At 43.3% G+C, this 20,621-nt stretch overlaps 1 protein-coding gene across 1 annotated transcript in view; it reads left to right on the forward strand.

Annotated features, from left to right (window-relative positions):
• The first annotated feature begins 479 nt into the window (after positions 1-479).
• C2H16orf74 (chromosome 2 C16orf74 homolog) overlaps positions 480-20,621 on the forward strand; it is a 66,329-nt gene continuing 46,187 nt past the window's right edge. Inside the window, exons 1-2 of the mRNA XM_074286299.1 lie at positions 480-788; positions 12,743-12,814. Of these exons, the coding sequence (XP_074142400.1) occupies positions 12,787-12,814 (28 nt within the window). The 5' untranslated portion in view covers positions 480-788; positions 12,743-12,786. The remainder of the gene's footprint in view (positions 789-12,742; positions 12,815-20,621) is intronic.

Consider the following 20,621-nt stretch of genomic DNA (forward strand, 5'->3'; position numbering starts at 1 on the left):
TGCCTCCTGCTCTCCCAAGCTTCTTAACGGTCCCTGCTCTGGCCCACCCCAATCACGAGGTTCCGAAGAACTTTTGGCTCCCTGCACGTGGCGTTGCCAAGTCCAGTCCCCAACTCTCGGTTAAAGGGGGCAGTGTGAGGAACTGGGCTTGCGCCTTCCCCCGAGGGAGCAGGCTTGGCGAAGAAAGGCAGAGGTGGAGAAGAGGGGAGCTGAGGAAGGGGAGCGGTCCCTTTCCCGAGCCCGCCAGCAGGACTCCTCCCAGGCCCGTCCGAGGAGGAGCTCTCGAGGCAGGGCGAGGACGGGCTGGGGCGAGGGTCGGTCCGGAGGGGCTGGGCTGGACTGGGTTGGGCTGGCGGCGCCCGAGAGGCTCCCGCCGTCCCGGGCCTGATGTCAGCAGTGATTTATAGGTGAATCAGGAAGGTGGGACCAGAGGGAAACATGCAAATCACTCGGGTCCACCCCTCCCCGGGCTCGCCAGGCGCTGGGGCTCCGCGCTGCAGCCGCCGCCGCCGCTGCTTTCCCTCGGTGGCCCCGCGGCCGCCGCCGCTGTTGAGCCGGGCCGGGCTGTGCAGGGCAGGGCTGGGCTGGGCTGGGCTGCGCCGAGCCGGGCCGGGGAGCCCCGGAGCTGCGCTACCACCGCCCGCCCCCCAACCCCCTTCGGACCTGGAGCGATGAGCCGAGCTGATTCGGTCAGCAACGAAGTGCTCGGGGCCGCTGGAGCGGGGCTGCAGCTGGGGGCGGCGGGGCCCGGAGCGGGCAACCCCGGAGGCGGGCACACCCTGGAGGCGGTGAGTTTCTCTCCCCAGCATCCCCCGGGAGGGCGGCTGACTTCGGGGGAACCGTATCTCCCCACCAAGCTACTGACCCCCAAGGCTGTCCGTCCCCCCTACTCGGTCCCCGGCCGCCCCCTCCCCACCACAGGGCGCATACTCACACACACACACACACACACACACACACACACACACACACACACACACACTCACACACACACACACACACACACTCACTCACACACACACTTGCGCGCACTATATTCTAGAATCAGCATCTCTGTAGCTCCCCCTCAAATTAGCGCGCACGATCCAGCGGCCGAGGGGGCATTTCTCTACCTGCTCCGCCAAGTCCAGGCTCCTGGGAGCCCCTGGATCTCCAAGCGCTCTCCTAGGCGTCCCAGGCTCCGGGATTCGGCAGCAAACCCTCAGCCTGAAGCGAGTAACCCGGGGAGGAAGTGGGGAGCCGCGAGGTCCAGAGCGAGGAGCCCACGCGTGGGCCGTTGCACAGCCGGAGCTGGAGAAGCCTACAACTTCCCACTCCGTCCCCTAGCAGGACGTTCTCTAAGTTAGCCGGTCCTCCCGGCCCGCCTCGGCCCGCAATGGGCGGTACGTTGGCTCACCCCGAGGCCGCCTCTATCTGCCGGCGATCAGGCTGGACCAAGCACGGGCAGCTTTCTGGGCAGGAGGCACTGGCGATGAGACGTTTCCCCCGAGCTCAGACGAGAGAGGGAGAGGGATGGGGCGGGGAGGCGGCATTCGCCCTTAACGTGGGCTTTTCCAGTGTAGGGTGCCCCTCATCTTGGGGGGGGGGTAGTCTCCCGGCGCAATCCGAGCGGATTCAAGGACTAACTTACTCCGAACTCCACCAAGTTTTTCTGTCCGTTTGAACTTCAGGGAAAAAAGGAAGCTCTGGGTTTCTCAAGGACTCCGGTCCAAGGCCTGTTCTAGTGCTAATCTTTCATCTTTTATGTTCTAAGGCTGTGATTGTAATGTCCTTGAAAGGAGGCTTTTCATTTTTGGCTAGATTGCTGGCTCCTGCATGTAGTAGGTGTCTAATCAATGCTTGTTGAATTATTGAATTGAATTATTAAGGAGCCTTCCAGTGCTGATCTGTTATGTCATGCCCCACTTCCTTTTCCCCATCTCCAAGTTACAAAGTCTTCTCAGGAATCTGATTTTTTTTTTAAATAATGTTTTTGATTCCTTCTTTTCAGTAAATAAGACTGCTGGAACTTGGAGGAAAAGCTGAAATATAAAATACAGGGACCTAGAATTAAAAACATTGGTTAGGGAGTCAGGTCTGGATTCAAATCCTGTTTTCCCTCGTTCTACCACCCACCTCTTGATTGGAAGAGTGCTTTAACCTCCTGTGGTCTCAGTTTATCAATTTGTAAGATAAAGAGTTTGGACTAGGTGATTTCTAAAGTCTCTCCTAGTAGGACTCACCGAAGAATGTGAAAGATTAGAAAGGATCTCAAAACACCATCTAACCCTGTTTCATCATCATCTGACAGATGGGGATATTGAAGGGAGGAGGGGAAGGAAATAAGCATTTACATAGCACCTACTATATACCACAAGCTGTGCCAACCACTTTATTATCTCAATTTATCCTTTTTTATGGTCAAGGAAACAGGCACAGAGATTAAGTCCAGCTAGTAAGGGTCTGAGGCTGGATTTAAAATGGAGACTCCTAGGGGGAAAGTATCCCATCCAAAGCAGCACACCTAGTTAGTGGTCGAAGCCCGGATTCTATCTCACTGCAATCCTCATTTTGATGATGCTTTAAGATCTGCAGAATTCTTCCCTCACATCCCTGAGGTAGGTCCCACAATTATTCTGAGCTCCATTCAATTGTGTCTGACTCTTCACAGCCCCATTGGGGATTTTCTTGACAGAGATACTGGAATGGTTTGCTGTTTTTCTCCAGCTCATTTTACAGTTGAGGAAACTGAGGCAAATGGGGTTAAGTGACTTACCCAGGGTAACTAGGAAGTATATGAGGCCAGATTAGAACTCAGGAAGATGAGTTATCCTAATTTCAGGCATGGCTCTCTAGCTGCTTCCTTTTACAGATGAGTAAACTGAGGCTCATTGAGATTAAATCACTTGCCTAGTTCTCGTCATGGTTGCCTTCAGTTCAGCCTTCGACTTTATCCACAGTTCAGAAAGTTAAATTCACTTATCATGGAAAACTAGACACTTCTACAGTACAAGACCACTGGCAGCATCCCTTAGACCCACATACTTTTTGTGAGGGAAGGTAGGAAATGATACAATGTATTTTTGGAAAGCCTTAATCCTCCTTGCTGATTCCATGGAAGTTGAAAGTCCATCCAGTCTAATCTGATCTCTTAGCCAGTGTATTCCCACATGCCCGCTGGCATATTAAATATGTTATATGAAACTTTGTTCTAATGTTTTCCGTGAGGACAAGTGCATTCTGAGAGGGAAGAGTGGTTTATATTGTATCTGGAGGATGAGAACTTCTCTCTCATGGATATTGGAAAGAAATAAATCAGAATCATAGGAGGGGACTTCAAAAATCAATCCTTGCCATTCCCTTTCATTCCTAGAGATGGAAAGTAAGGCCCAAAGAGAAATGATGCACCTTTCAGGTTCCTGGCAGAGCTAATACTCAAACCCAGATCTCTTGATCCTTACTTGAAGGATTGAATTTGGAAAGTCATCATCTGGTATCACCATATAGATGAGAAGTGGCAGAAGTCTCCCATAGGGCTGGGAGTGACAAGGAACTTTTCTTTGGTTTCCTGTTACACACTTAGTTTCTGAGTTACCACCCTGAAAAATCTGCTAAAAGAGGAGCATGGCATGTAAGGAAATGGTGAATCATTGACCTGGACACTTTCCGGTCCCCTCCAAAGTTTTGCAAGATCTGGGTTGAAAGATGCCCACTTGCATGAGGGCGTTAGTGCATGAGGCATAGGAAGACCCAACTTTAGAACAGGCCATCACTTCTGACTTTATTACAAGAGGAAGTTGTACATTTTCCACAGAGCCCAAGATGGTTGTCAGCCATGACTTTCTCTCTCTCTCTCTCTCTCTCTCTCTCTCTCTCTCTCTCTCTCTCTCTCTCTCTCTCTCTCTCTCTCTCTCTCTTTATCTCTGTCTCTCTCTGCCTCTGTCTCTGTCTCTCTCTCTTTCTCTCTGTCTCTCTCTCTCTCTGTCTCTCTCTCTTCCTCTCTCTCTCTCTCTCTCTCTCTCTCTCTCTCTCTCTCTCTCTTTATCTCTGTCTCTCTTTATCTCTGTCTCTCTCTGCCTCTGTCTCTGTCTCTCTCTCTCTCTCTCTCTCTCTCTCTCTCTCTCTTCCTCTCTCTCTCTCTCTCTCTCTCTCTCTCTCTCTCTCTCTCTCTCTCTCTCTCTCTCTCTCTCTCTCTCTCTGTTTTTGTCACTCCTTAATGAAGCTCTTTTCAAAAGGAGAGGAGGAGGTAAAGTCAGAGCCGCCATCTGAATTCATTCTAATATAGGAAGCGTTTAGTCGAACTGGCAGGAAATAGAAGCCCAAAGGTTTGGACTCTACTCTTGTCTCTGCCCTTTATTTGTTTCCCTCTCTGAGCCTCAATTTCGTTTTTGTTTTTTGGTTTTTTTTGAAAATGAAATGTTTCCATGCAATGACCTCTGAATGCTCTTCCAGTGCTAACATTATTTATTCCAACATCCCTCCTTGCTGTGACATTTCATATGCTAAGACCCCCTCCTAGTTCTGACATTCACTGATGCCTTTAAATGTGGCTTTTACCATGGAAGTGAACCCAATATATCTGTGAAATCAGCATCTGAATGCCAATAGATAGTGAGAAATGACTGCCTGCTTGAGATTGTCAGAATTGGATCTTAATTTTGTTTGTTTCCTAGCTCTACCTAATATTTATTTCTCTGTCTGGGTCCTGGAGTATAGCCTGGAAAGCCTCTTTTATCCCTATTACTCTGGGCCGGTAGGCCTGTGATTCTTATATAGGAAGATGATATAAAGTCACTAGCAATTAGCATTTCTAAGTTGTATTTTTATTTGGAGCTGCTCATAGACACAACTATTGTGGAGGACCAAGCTGGCCATTTGCACCTCTCCTCAGAGAGAAGATAGGGTCCTGAAATTACGTAAATTGTCTGCCCCTTCCACAGAAAGCAGGCTTCTCTGAAATCCCTGCAGTATTAGGGGGATTTAAAAAGCCAAAATACATTAGCCTCAACTGTTAGGAGCCATGATGTAAACAGTTAAGAAACTGGTGCTCAAGCCCCTCTGAGACTTCCAGCTCGCTATGAAAGGGACATTTTGTAGGAAACTCAGCGGTGCAGGTTGCCAAATTTCCCTCTTCTAGCAGCCAATCGACCTGAGATTTTTCTTAGGTCCTTTTGGCTCTCCAGCTTGGCCTCCCTCCCATCTCAGGGCCTGGGTTGCAGTGTGATCACCTGTTGTTTTATAAACAGGAGTAACAGCTCAAATGGGTTTCCTCCTCCCAGAATATGATTGGAGCATCAAGATGGCCTTTGCTTGTGAATAACATTAGTCACAGAATCCTAGAATGCTGGATCTGGAAGGTAATTTAGAGAAAGCAAATCCAGGAGAACAACAATCACAACCATCATGATAGTATAGAGTGTATTTACTTAGGTAATCCCACAGCCATGCTGGGAGGTGGGGGATAGGATTCTTCCCATTCTACGGAGGAGTGACTTGATCATGGGCTCATTGCTAGGGAGGGAATGTCTGATCCAGAGTTCAAATTCTAGTCTTCCTGATTCCAAATTTATTCTCCATCTATTGTACCATCTAAGAACAGAAGGTTCTTTATCTGAAATCCATTTTTTTCTTTTTGATAGCTATATTTCACTATGGTTGAGCTTCTTTGTAATCCTATGTATTTTATTTTGTACATCTAGAAAATATTGTTAGAATCCATAGATTTTCCCTGGGTGCCAAAGGGCTTAGGATACACAAAAAGCTAACAACCCTTCATTTTACAAAATGGAAGACTGAGCTTTCTTAAGAGATGGGGCTCTGTGTCACAGCGTACAGGGCAGAGGTTAGATTTCATCAGGTACAGTATTTATCCCATGAGGTTAAGCTGCCTTCCTGAGCCTTTATGTAGAACAAGCTATCATTCATTAGCCTTATTAGTTGGACTTCATGGGGCAGATTGGGCCCTGCATGGGCTCTGCTTCAGAGGCCACAGTCTGAAATCCTAACCGTGAAGGTAGCCATCATCAGACCAGCCATGGATTCTGGGTAACCATTCATCTCCACTACTGGAAAATCAACTCGTACTACAGCAGAATGAGTGAGAACTATTGAGCACAGAGCTGGAATGGGCTTTAGAGACCATCTGGCACAATCTCATTTAACAGGTGAGGCAGCTGAGGTCCCAGGAGCAAAGCAGAAGTGGAATGGCCTGATTTCAATTCCTCGTTGTTGTTAATCCAGCTTTAAGCAAGTCACTTCTTTCTATGTGCCTCAGTTTCCTCCACTAAATTGGGGGGTGGAAGGTTTGCACTGGGTGATTTTACAATTTGAAGGATCAATGCAGCTCTCTAAACTCCCAAATGCACGATCAATTAAAATGTAATTAGCAACTGTTTTGACAAAATAAATACAAAAACAATACAACATAGATTGTTAATTTTTGGTCTTCCAAGTCAACTTGGGGTCCAATGGGATCCTTTTTTATTTATTTGAATATTATGACTCTTTGAAGGTCTGCTAGAGCTAGAACCCACTATCTACCAAGCAAAAATCTATGAATATGATACTTTTTTTTAAGCCACCTTATTACATTCCCTTCTGCTCAACAAATCTCCAACTAAAGGTTCTTCCAGTCTAAATATTCTATGGTTAATTGTAACAACAAAGTACTTTATGGGGTAGCTAGGTGATGCAGTGGATAAAGCACCAGCTCTGAATTCAGGAGGGCCCGAGTTCAAATTTGGCCTCAGACACTTAATACTTCCTAGCTGTGTGACCCTGGGCAAGTCACTTAACCCCTATTGCACTTTACAAACCTGAAAGCAATCTGTGAATGTAAATTTTTGCTCTACTTTGCGGGATAAGCTTGGTACCAGAGTCAGAGGCGGGATTTGATACTTGGTTCTGGCATTTAGCAGCTGGCTGACACTGCAGAGTTTACAGAATCTCCAAAGAGAGGGAACTCTTGAGACTGTAATAAGGTTAGGACCTGAAGTCTCTGGAAGCCTCAGTTTCCTCATCCTTAAAACAAAAATTAGGATCTTGGAAATCTGGACGCACTTTAGAAACTGAAGCATTATTGTTATAATGCACTCTGTGCCTGGAGTCTAAAAGGCCTGATTTGAATGTATCTTCAGGACTTACCAGCTGAATGGGACCCACAAATCATTCACCATTTTTCATTTCCACATTTCCTCATGGGGGATAATAACAGCTCCTATCTTACAGGGTTGTTGGTATGGACTAACATAAAGTGCTTTGTAAACCTTGAATGCTAGCTATTATTTTTATGAGTAATCAAGTTGGGTATACTGAAACTCCCAATTTGCAAAAGTATAAACCGAAAACATGTGTTTAGCATTTACCTGACCCCTTGATGTTCTACTCCTTCCTGTCCCCGGTCTTGTCGGTGATGATTTGGCTTCCCTGATTACTAACACCAGAAGTCTGGTTAACAAAATCACTTGAGTAACAGACTACCCTCCTACCCTGGATAGCTATAAATAGCTGCCACACAGTTGACTTCAGTCTCACTTCTGCCATTTTCTGCTAGTCTGCCTGACTTGGTGGCTTTTTAACATTTAAATTTATATTAAAGCTACTGTACAGCTTTTTTTTTTGAGACTACTTGTTCAAGAGTGTAAAGCATCTGGAACACATCTGGACTCTAGGGCACCCAGTACAACACAAAGGGGGATTTTGTTTCCACTCTGTTCTGACCCAAGAGTTTGCAATTGAAAATCTCATGGGGAATACACCTTCAGTTTCTAAGCCAATGGCAAAAGAAGCTATGTGCCAATGGAGGGTTTGAGATTCAGTCTGTGAAATTTCTCTTTGCAAACAACTTTTCAAGGAAGACTCTAGTCCTTCCACATTGGGATTCTTCAAATATTTATGACAGCTGTAGAGTGTATTAGACAGCTTGGCTTTCTGTCAAGGTGGAAGTGGCTTCTCTAATGGGACCCAGGACCACCTCCTGTGATGTAAGCTGAGTATGTGGGAGCCTTTTCCATAAGCCTCTTCCAGAACACGGTTAACTTCTCCCCTGATGCTTCCCTGATCCTCTTTAGCTTGAGCTTGAATGCTGATTAACAACAAATGAACTGTAGGCCTCTTCCATATGGCTTCAGAGAATAATTGATGGAATAATGTTCTTTCCCCAAGCTTGGGATAGGAACTCAAGAATTAAGTGGAACCCAGGTGTCTGGGAAAACAAGGAATGTTTGGATGATAAAGTTAGGTTCAGAGTATGACATAATTCTCCCCATGGTCCAGGTCTGGAGATGATACAGTGATGGAAGACAAAGATCGATGGCCAATAGGAATGAATGGTTTTCCATTCTTGGCTGCATTTGCACTCTGCTGTCTCTTAACTGGTGGTTTCTACTTCAATGGCACAGAGAGCAGCCCGGCTGCTGTGCATAGGAGCAAAACTGGATTTCCTTTTGAAGCTCTGTCCCCATCCTATGGTGACAGCTGAGACCATTGTGGCCCTAATCTGTTTCTCTCTTGTGTTTTCGACCTCTGACTTGATTCATGGTCCTGTCAGCCTCCCCTAATCAGAATCTCTTCCAGGGCTTCTCCCTATTACAGATGAAATATGACCTCCAACCGTGGTTCCCCTGGGGTACCACTGCCCCATTTTTCTCTCCATCCATTTCCTGAGTTTTCCAAAGACATGGCTTTTCCACTTTGTCACTTAGAAACTGGAAAATTAAAAAATGTTTGAGAGGACCCCAAGTGACAAAAAGCTGGTGTAGAAAGGCAAATTAGAGTGCCTCCCAGCCTTGTAAAGATTAGATGGGGCAATTATTTCCTTTTCTTCAGCCCTACAGAATCTTTTCAAAGTTGATTTCAAAGACCTTTTTCTCTGCTTTATCTAAAAGAATCTATCCCTTTTAAGATAAAAGAATGTTCTTCTACATATTTTAATATCATACTACATGCATACATACTAATATCAAATGGCAGTGCTTGATAGACATGGATGTTTGGATCCCTTATGGTAATTCTCCCAGTGATCCAACATCTATAACATTAGTTTGAGACTTTTTTTTTTTAAGGGATCAATGTTTTTCACTCAAGGAAAATGGAGATAAATTTGGCCAGGAGCTTTTTCACCCCGTAACTCTGAGCCTAAAGAGTTGGGGGTAAAAAAATAGGGAGAGCTGATAGAACATTAAATTGTGGGATCAAGACATCTAGTTTTCCCTTTCAGTCATATCTCCAGGCTTTCTTTGGAGGGCAAATACAAAGTAAGAGACCTACGCCAAACAACCCTACCATTTTTCTCCATCCGCCTTCCTTCTTATCAAAATCTGTTTATTCTCAGAAAAACCCTGATAAATCCACTCCCCTGAGGTGCAAATGACTAATAGAGCTTAATCATATCTCACTTTTCACTAGCACTTCTAAAGCTTGGTAAGCATTTTCCTCCCAAGAACCCTGGGAAGTGAGAGTATACAGTTATTGTAATTCTCACTTCCCAGCAGAATCAGCAATGATCTGGAGTGGGCAAGGTAACTGTTAAAAACAGCCATTAAGGGTCAAAGTTAGAAGCCGAATCCAAATCTGTTCCTGGTTCCCAAATCTTGCATTCCACTATCCTATGCCCCTAAACAATATACATTCAAAGAGCAGTCTTTAGTATTACAGGGTTCTTTATCAAATAAGATAATATTTGTAAAAAGTCTGTAACAGAGTGCCTGGAACATAATAAGTGCTATTTAAATTCATGCTTTCTTTTCCCCTTTATATATTTTTCTATTTATTCGCTCATTTATTCGGTTTCTTCATCTTTTCCTTATATATTTGCTTCCTTTGAGCCATGTTCTCCCTATTTCAAAGCTTCTTAAATTGTGAGTCATGACCCCATATAGGGTTTCATAACTGAATGTGAGGGTTGAGAAATTATGATTTATTATCAGTAAATGTTTAATCTGTGTACCTATTAACTATATACTTGGGATTGCATAAACATTTCTTGGGTGAAAAGAGGTCATGAGTGGAAACAGTTTAAGAAGCCCTGCCCCACATCCCCCCTGGCTAAAAACATCACAGACATTCAGGGGCTTGCTCCCCTTTCTAATAGGCATAGGGGGTTTGCTCTACTTCATTTCTGATCTAGTCCGGTTCATGCAGTTCATCCCTCCTTAGGAACCCCTTTTTTCAAGAAAGTGTAATCTCTTCTTGGGCTGAGCCCATTGCAGAATTTCTCAAGCTCAAGTGATCAACCTTTCCAGGAGCAGAGATTATAAGTATTTGCTCTCAGTATGTAATACCCACATCTCTGTGTGTACACATATACACACATATATATACATATTTATTCATATGTTTAAATATATGTCATATACATGTGTGTATATTCCTAATTGATCCTCTGCTGCAAGGGAAATAGTATAAGAATTATGATCTCCACATTACAGATGAGGAAGAGGAGGCCAAAATAAGCAAAACTACTTTGTCTAATCCACAGTCACACAACTGATAAGCAGTAGAACCACAGGAGAATCCACTAATTGTCACTAAAATTTTCTCTTTCATTCTCTCCTCGAGATGCATGGTCCCAGCAGAATGGGTTCCCCTGAAAGATGCCCTTGTGCTCCAGTTTCTGTGAAGGTTCCCTTCAGACCAATCCTGGACCAGTGACTTCCTCTCTGCTCTCTAGTGGAAAAGCACTGACTCCCTCATCCAAAGTCCTTGCTCTCTCTTAGAGGAGGGATTATTGTGGCTTGGACCAATGGGGGACTTGTAAAAGAATCCAAAAATCCAAAAGCCCAAAAGCACGGTCATTTTGATCTTCAGCTAGTTCCAAAAAATATTCAGTGTGATATAATAAGTAAGCAAACAGAGCTAGGTGGCTAAGTGGATAGAGTATGGGGCCTGGACTCAGGCAGACATAAGTCTCAGATGCTCACTTATCCCCAATCTCCAGGAAGACAATTAGTCCTTTAGGTGTGTGACTCTGGACTAGCCATTTAACCTATAGCTGCCTCAATTTTTTTTTACCTACAAAATGGAAATACTAATAGCATCTATCTCATTGGGTTATTGCAAGGATAAAGTGAGATTCAATTCCTCAGCACTGGGCCTGGAATAGGGCAGATACTTAATAAATGCTTGTTTCCCCTCCCTGACTAGATAACATTTCTCATTCATAAAACTTAAGGGTCACCTAGAGAGTATTGGAAGGATATATAATGATATTGAGCAGGATTCTATACTTGCCAACCATGAATTCCTCAAGACAATAGAATCGTAAATGTAGAGCTGGAAGAGATCTTAAAAAATCATCTATAATTTTCCAATTGTAATTTTGGGAAACTGAGGTTAAGTGATAGACCCGGGTTCACACAGCTAGTAAATGACAATGAAGAGAATCGAACTCAGATCCTCTGACACCAAAGGCATTACTCTCTCTGCTCCACCAGTCTTCAGGTTTAAACTAAGGATGTCATTGGCAAGATGAATGAATGAAACATTTATAAAATTGTACACAAAGCATTGTACTAAATATTTGGGCATATAAGTAAAAAGTAAGCCAGGCCTTGCCCTCAAGGAGCTCACATTCTAGCGGGAGAAACAACATATGTGAAAAGTTTCAGCTGCAAGGCAAATGGGAAACTCCCATGGTCCTTAGGGGTTTCCCCTCTTTAATATAATTTAAATAGATGAAATTCTATCAGTTTCCCGAAGTTGAGCCATTTGACAGTACCAAGGACTTTGCTGGTAAAAACTTTGTGTCGATGGCATCATTGCTGTTATTATTAATAATACAGTGAGTGTTCATTTAAAAAACATTACTCAGTTCTGAGTTGCTTTTCACCATTACGTTGTTTCTCAGTCAGTATATATCAATAGAATAACTGGGAACCCGAGAAAATTTTTTGACATCAAAAAACGGACACTCCTTGGGTCCTTAGGGAGCTTCCTCCTTTTAATATGATTTAAATGGATGAAATTACATCAGTCTCTGAAGTGGAAACTATTTGATAGCTGCAAGGACTTTGCTGGTAAAAACTTCATGTAGATGGTATTATTGTTAATAATAATCCAGTGAACGTTCATTTAAAAACACTACTCAGTTCAGAGTTGCTTTTTACCATTACGTAGTTTTTTCAATCAGTGCAAACCAATAGAATAACTGGATATCTGAGGAATTTTTGGTCATCAGAAAAGGGACATTCAGACTCAAAAAGCCTGGGATCCAGAGCACCAGAGTTAGATTCATCTGCCCAGGGAGCGCCCTCCACTGCACATTAACGGGCAGCCCAAACTTGTGGAAAGTAGCTCGATGGCCTGTTTAGCTTGGATACCCCTGTGCGAGCGCACACACACACACACACACACACACACACACACACACACACACACACACACACTCAAACACACACACTCACAAACAACACACTCACACATACACACACACACTTACACAATAATACAAACACACACTCACAAACACACAATCACACACTCACATACACTTACACCCTCACAAACACATACACTTACACACACTCACACACACACTCCCTTTAAGGAAACTAAAGGCAGATGTAGTCACAGGCACTGTGACATCACTCGGTGGTTTCTCATGGTGGCATTTTTTTTTTTTTAACCACAATTTCCTGTTGTGCACCAATTTGGATCTGTACCAATGGGGAGCAAGAAACACATGTTTCTTCTAATACAAAACTATAGTGGCTTGGCCTAAATTGTTGCCCTTTCTGACTTTCCCCAACGGCTTCTCTCCTCACAGGAGCAGTAAAGCAGAAGCCTGCTCCAGGCTAAAAGAATGAAAATATGGGACTTAAGTTATCCTGTTTGAAAGGTAAGGCCTGGACACGCCTCTTGTTTCTTGGTGGCAAAAATTCACGGAGGCTGTTGGGTTGGGGCCCAGAGATGCAGCGGGCTCAGCAAAAGCCTGAGCGATGACGAAATGTTTTGAGGCTGTTTCCAGTGATCTTGAGTGTAAATTTCCTGTGCCCAGTGCAGACTCCCCGACTTTGCACGCCCCCCATTCCCTGCTTCTTCACTCTGGGAGAAATGGGCAGCCACAGTTAGGGTCATCCCTTAGTTACCTCTTCCAGGTTATGTGACAGGGGGAAGCAGGGTAAGGGAAGGGGTCCACTTTACCAATTAAAGATGCTTTTACTTTATTGTCCAAAGTCATAAGGGAGGAGGTCATGGGCTCTTTGGGAAGAAGTGGGCTATAAATCTTTGATGGTGTGTGTGATTTTGTGGACTTTCCTCTTAATCCCCAAATGAGCTGCATACATATTACTTTTTTTTTTTTTTTTGCTCTGGAAATTGGGGTTAAGTGACTTGCCCAGGGTCACACAGTAGGAAGTGTTAAGTGTCTGAGGCTGCATTTGAACTCAGGTCCTCCTGACTTCAGGGCTGGTGTTCTATCCATCCACTGACCATCTAACATACATATTACACTCCAACTTCCTTCATGGAACTGACAGGTAGATTTAGATATCCAGTCAAGGCTGATTGAAAACCCAGTGTCCAGGGAGAGAAGGAAGTTGTACAAAATTCTTCCAAGAAATGGATCCATTAGAGCAGGGGTTCTCAAACTCCGCCCCCGGCCAGATAAGGCCCATTGAGGTCGTTTATGCACCCGCAGGGTTATGGCAAATGGGCTGAGGGGCTGAGACAGAGTGTGAGTTTTTGTTTTTACTATAGTCCGGCCCTCCACAGTCTGAGGGACAGGGAACTGGCCCCTATTTAAAAAGTTTGAGGACCACTGCATTAGAGTATATATGGTAGGAAATGGTGACAGTAATAATTCTAATTTCTATTGTACTTTAAGATTTACAAAGAATTTTTTTTCATAACAAAGCAAACAAACTTTATTAAGAATCTAGTCTTTTTTTAATGGTGTTTTATTTTTCCAAATACATGCAAAGGTAGTTTTCAACATTCACCTTTACAAAATTTTGTTTTCCAATTTTTTTTCTCTCTCCCACCTTTCCTCCCCAAGTAATCTGATATAGATTAAACATGTACAACTCTTCTAAGCATATTCCCATACTCAAAGGACTAGTGTTAAAGTAATTGGGTGCCTCAATGAGTGGAGCTTGAATCTGGAGTCAGAATGAGATGAATTCAAATCTAGCCTCAGACCCTTTCTGGTTCTGTGACCTGTTAAATCTTTTCACCTATGACTGCTTCAATTTCTCACCTGTAAAATGGAGATGAGGATAGTACTTATCTCCCAGAGTTGTTGTGTGGATAGGATGAGCATTTCACAAACCTTAAAGCCTTTATAAATTACTCTTAGATGCAATGCTAGGTACTGGAGTGAAAGTTTTCTGTAACCTCTGTCTAAGGAGGCCATATGTACCTATAAAGGCTTGTGCAAATTGGTGATGGTTGTGGAGAGGTGGGGATGGCTGTTTAGGAGTAGGTGATTTTCCAAGACCCCATTGGGGATTTTCCTGGAAAAGATATTAGAGTGGTTTTTCCTCCCCAGCTCATTTGACAAATAAGGAAACTGAGGCAAACTGGGTAAAGTGACCTGCCCACGGTCACACAGCTAGTAAGTGTCTGAGTGTTTGAACTAAGGAGGATGAGTCTTGATTCCAAGCCCATGCTCTATCCAAAGGGGTGCACACAAGGATTTGAAGAGGGGGTGCTCTGGAAGTTGGATGGATGCAGAATCTAACTTTATGGAGAAGGGGGCTTTTGAGCTGAATCACAAAGGAAATGAGTCACTCTATGAGAAGTGAAGGCATTCATTCTGGGTATGGGGGGTCCCCTAGTGCAGAGATTGCTCAGAGGTAGATTAAAGGAAGAGGGAGAAAGCCAAATTAGCTGAATTGTAAAAATGCACAGAGGGAAGTGATGTGTAAAAGACTTGAAAGGTAGGTTGGGACCAGGCAGAGAAGGGCTTTAAATGTCAAATGGAGGAGTTCATGTTTAATCCTAAAGATAATCAGGAAGTTGTTGAGTAGGGAAGTAGCATGGTCAACTTTCTAGATCTGAGTATGGAATGAGAACTTTCCTTCCATTATATAACTCCCAGCTCCAAACTAAAGCTCAAAATCAGGGGCAAATTATATTCCTATCCTCTCTGCTTACAAAGAGCTTGCTATGTAGCTGTCCTCTCACTGAATTGTGAGGAAGGATGCTACTATTATTTCGACAACATCAAAGTCTCAAGATGCTGTTGATTTCCTAGGTGGGAAGTCCTGAGATTCAGGTCATGTGACTTTCAGCTCTTTAGAAAGGGAATGAATTAAAATAGAAGTGGAAGATATTCAGGAATAATGACACATGATAATATGGACCCGTAGTTAGAGCTGTAGGCTGTCAGAAAACCTAAGCTTGAGTCATACCTTTCTCATCTGCCAGCTGAGTACCTTGCAGCTGTTTCTCTGGGCTTAGTGAGAGAAGTTAAGACTTCTTCCTGCACTAGAGCTGCTATTTGTTGGGAGGATCAAAGGAAATGACGGATGTAAAGTGTTTTATAAACCCTAAAGTACCATTTTTTTTTGCATGAGCCATTACTTTCATTATGATGAAAAAAGAGGCCATCTCTCACCTCCTCCCCAGACTTCCTGACCTGCAGAGGCTCTCATTTTAACACTCAGAAATGTAAGGACCGAGAGGAGGCACAATCCCTGTGGCCACAGTCATTACTGTTGTCCATCAGGAAGGGATGCCATGACATGCCAGTGAATCAGATTTGGGGGGAGGGGGCTGCACAAGGTCACCGGCCTCACTTTGTCCTCCAGAACTATTTGGGTCCGGACCAGAGATAGATCAGGACCACTGGAGATGACCCAGGGCATCAGTGTGGAAGGGAAGGGAACAGGAAGGCCTGCGTGGAGTGGGGGAGGGAAGAGAAGCTCTTCAAATCTTTGCCAGGATTCCTTTAAAGCCCTCAGCCCCTGGGATAAAGGATAAGTGATGGGAGTGGCTACGTGGTCCTGCCACAGGCTGAAGGCAGGAAGGGCAGGCAAGCTTTCCACATGCATATTTTATCGCTTATAATCTCCCAGACATCCTCACTTAGACCTTTCCCCAAGTTGCTCCCAGAGAGTGCTGGCTCGGGGGCCCTGGATAGAGAGAGCAGAAGGACCTGGGATCAGGGAGAAGGCAGAATCTCTTCTGTTCTTTGGGTAACTTATGATCCCCAGGTCTCCTGAAACCCCATAGGATGCTATAAAAATTTTATGCAAAAAGAGCCATACAGGGTGTCCCCAAAATTTTAGTGCTACTTTAATGAATTAAAACTTTGGGACATGCTGAATGAAGTCCCCTTTAACTTATACATAAATAAACATACAAACAAACAAACAATGAGTGGGTGAATAAATAAATAAAAGTAACTTTTTAATTATTTTTATTATTATAGCTTTTTATTTACCAGATATATGCATGGGTAATTTTACAACACTGACCATTGCCAAGCCTTTTGTTCCAATTTTTCCCCTCCTTCCCCTCCCCGCCCCCATGGCAGGTTGACCAATACATGTTACATATGTTAAAGTATAAGTTAAATACAATATATGTATACATGTCCAGACAGTTATTTCCTGTGAAGGAAATAAAAAATGCAGGCAGACAAAATTAAAGGGATTGGGAATTCAATGTAGTGGTTCATAGTCTTCTCCCATAGTTCTTTCACTGAGTGTAGCTGGTTCAGTTCATTCCTGCTCTATTGGAACTGATTTGCTTCATCTCATTGTTGAAGATGGCCACATCCATCAGAATTGATCATCATAGAGTATTGTTGTTGAAATATACACTGATCTCCTGGTCCTGCTCATTTCACTCAGCATCAGTTCATGTAAGTCTCTCCAGGCAAAAATAACTATTATTATCCCCGTTTTACTTTTCTTTCATTTTTTATTTTTTTATCTGCATTTTAAAGATAAGAAAACTGAGATAGAGGGTCATATAGCTAAGTAGCCTCTGAGGCAGGATTTGAACTCAGGTATGCTTGATTCCAAGTTGTCACCTTGGATAAGTTATAAACTTCCATGAGTTTCAGTTTACTCATCTGTAAAATGGGGATTATAAATATTTGTAACAAGAAGTAGCTATTATGTAATAATAATAATGTGCCTTTGACACATAGTAGCTGCATGAACTTAGGTAGGTCACTTAGCTCTAGGGCTCCAAGCACTAAGACTATATTTCAAAACAAATGCAGTATAGTATGTTTCCTCTTTGGAAGCTCCTCATGTCTCTGAACTATTTCCCAGCTCTCAGGATTATTGTGCAGAATTCAATCTGAGTCAATCAGGACCCAAACAATGACAATGGTCAAATGGGCCCAGGGCCTGTTGGTAGCCAGGGAGAATCAGATTGGCTCTGGTTTAAGGCCTGGTCCTTAAAAAAGAAACCACTAAACCCCAAGATATCTCAGGAGGGTTCAGAGGTGTAAGAGACGAAAAAACTTCCCTTCCCAGATTGACTGATTGATTGATTTAGATTTTTTTGGACTTGGATAAAGAGGAGATTCTTTGCCTTAATTGTTACCTAGTCATAGGTAACACTCAATGGGAGTGGTCTCAGTCAAACACACTTGTTGAAAACTTTAACTTAATAAGGCCTTAATAATAATTAATATTATGATGTTAATATATTATATATTGTCATATATAATATATTAATAATAAAGTCTCCCATTGCATCCCGGGCCATCTCCAGTTGTCCTGACCTATATCCCAGAGGGTTCTGGAGGGGGAAATGAGGCAGGTGACCTTGCCTAGCCTTCCTCCCTTAAATCCGCTTCACTTGCATGTCATAGCATCATCTCCCAACATCATGGTCCTCTTGAGAACAAGGACAAACAACAGATGTACAGAACAAATTTTATAAACCTTAAGGTGTTATAGAAATATCAGCTATTGTTAGCATACCTAATAGTAAAGAGAAGTGTCATTTCCATTCTGCCAACATTATTAAGCCTTACTTACAGTGTGCAATGGGAGAATCCTCAGCATGGGACCCAGAGAGCGAGCTAAGCTAGAAATCAGGAAGAGCAGAGCCCTCCCTCCCTGTGATACATAACGGCTGCATGAGGTCTGTCCTGGACAGCTAAGAAGATTTGGAGAGAAAGTGCTAGCTGCATTGAGAGAGGGGCTGTCCTTATCCAGGAGCTCTTCCTGTTCCAATGAGAATTTTATCTTATTTTTTAATCAAGTTTTTTTCAAAATATATACATAGATAATTTTCAGCATTCACCCTTGCAAAACCTTGTGTTCCAAATGTTTTCTCTCCCTTCTCCCCAACCCTTCCTTAGTCAGCAAGGAATCCAGTATATGTTAAACATGTGCAGTTCTTCTATACACATTTCCACAATTGTAATGCTGCACAAGAAAAATAATATCAAAAATGGAAAAAAACGAGAAAGAAAAAAAAAGCAAGTAAACAGCAACAAAAAGAGTGAGAATGCTATGTTGTGATCCACACTCAGTTCCCACAGTTCTCTCTCTGGGAGCAGATGGCTCTTTCTATTGGAAAAGACCTGAATCATCTCTCCAATGAGAATTTTAAAGAGGCCAGTGGCAGATGATGGAAAAGATACAAAGTTTATATGAGCCCCTGTCCTCCTAATATTTACAGTCCAACAGTGGAATAAGAAAAAAAATCATTACAAAATGCATTATACATGGAATGGCATTAAAAACATGAAATTCAAAGATTAAGCTGATTAACCATCAGGGGAAGTTAGGGGGTGCTTTTTGGAGGAGGAAGTGAGTTAGGTTTTAAAAATGGATGGGGGTGCAACTAGGTGGTGTAGTGGATAGAGCACCAGCCCTGAAGTCAGGAGGATCTGAGTTCAAAGCTGGTTTCAGACACTTAACATGTCCTGCCTGTGTGACCTTGGGCAAGTCACTTAACCCCAATTGCCTCAAGAAAAAAAATAAAGAATGGAAGGGGATGAAGTGAAGGGAAGGAAGGAAGGTTATTCTCAACTGAAGAAACAGCATAGGCAAAGGCAGGGAGGTGGGAAAACACAGGATGTATTTGGAGACAAAAAGAAGAGCAAGAGTATATGGAGCAAAGCAGGGTTTTTTATTTTTCCATAGGAATTGATAACTAGCAATGAATGGCTTCTGTTTGTCTCAAAGTTCACACTTGGAGAGATTTTCAAGTAATGAGTCCAGGATGGAGTTTTTGGTGGGAGGGAGGGAAAAAGGGAGGGATGGGAAATAGAGATCCCTTGTTTTGCTTCCATAACTGTAACCAAGGCAGCAAAGAGCCAAGCTGAGCTCAGCCCCTCAAGCCTCTTCCATCGCCTACGGGTGTGCATAGAGAGGAACACAATTTGGAAAATTAAAAACTAACTTCCTGAACCAACAAGGCTTCTGTGTCTCCCTGGCCTGGTTCTGAGGAGTTCAGCAAATAGCCCCTGACTTGACTCTGAGGCACATGGGGCTGCCCTAGTGGAATACTCCCAGTATCCTAGAAGGATTCTTCCAGATTCTGGTGAGAATTAGTTGAAAAAATAAACTACAAAATATAGACAATTCTCAATAAATTGGACTTCTCCCTTCTCCCCCTAAAAAAAAAAAATCTGCATTATTTTGACCCAGAGACTAGACTCTGGTTTCTACAGGAAAATAATTTCTTATACTATTTATCCTACCAACCACGGAGGTGGACCAAAGTCAGAAAATTTCAATTTTAAAATCACCTTGGCCCCCAACCTTGAACAAATAACTTTGTCCCCCTAGGCTAGAGTTTCTCCCTTTGTAAAATGAGAGAATTGGATTAGATGTTCTGTAAAGAACTTTCCAGCACTAAATTCCTATGATCTTTAGATCATCTAGGAAAAAGAGTTGCTAAAGGAATTAATAGAATAAGATAGTGTTTGAGCATTTCTCCATTACCACTGACTTTGGGGCACTAATTACAGAGCATTCTTTTCTAGTCTTTAAAGTAGGGCCCTTCAGGACCAGATAATAATTAGAGTGTTCGGTCGTGGCAGCAAGAAATTACAAATTCTATAAACTGGTCTTTTATGTCTCTGGGCCCTTCCCTCATGCTCTCTCCATTCACCCCTTATGATCTGCTGCCTTACCATTCCAATCCATTGCACCCTCTCTGAGACTTCAAGGGGACCTCATAAAAGAAGTAGAAAAGCTATTTAATGCTGATTAAACACTGGCCTTTATTGAATGCATTTTTATATACATATGCTTGACTTAAGACATCCAAGGATGGATCCTCTTCATGAGGAAGTAGGGAAGAGAGTGACAGGGAAGAGAAGAGGGCAAGAGAAAGAGTCACCTCCCAAACTGGGCAGCCGTTGCCTCCAAAGCAGAAGTGAGGCATCCAAGAGACACAACCAGAGATATCATGGGAGCTACAGAAGAGATGGCCTTTAAAGGCTGTGACAGGAGGCCCCTTGAGATGGAGCATATCAAGACAGCATCATTCCTCCCACGTTGGATGGATGGAGCCCCTGGATCCATCATCATTCCAGCAGGGATGATGACGAGAGCCAAGGATCCTCTAGACAGGGAAGGGGGCTAGCTTAAGTGCATTTGTCCAGTTTCTCCCTGTGATATGACAGGCTTAGAAGAGCCAACTAGCAAAGCTAAATGAGAAACGTTTCTAGCATAAAAGGTTCCAGAAAGTGAGGGGGAACGCCAATCGGAAGAAAGGGC

This window comes from Sminthopsis crassicaudata, chromosome 2 (assembly GCF_048593235.1).
Source record: "Sminthopsis crassicaudata isolate SCR6 chromosome 2, ASM4859323v1, whole genome shotgun sequence".
NCBI lineage: Eukaryota > Metazoa > Chordata > Mammalia > Dasyuromorphia > Dasyuridae > Sminthopsis > Sminthopsis crassicaudata.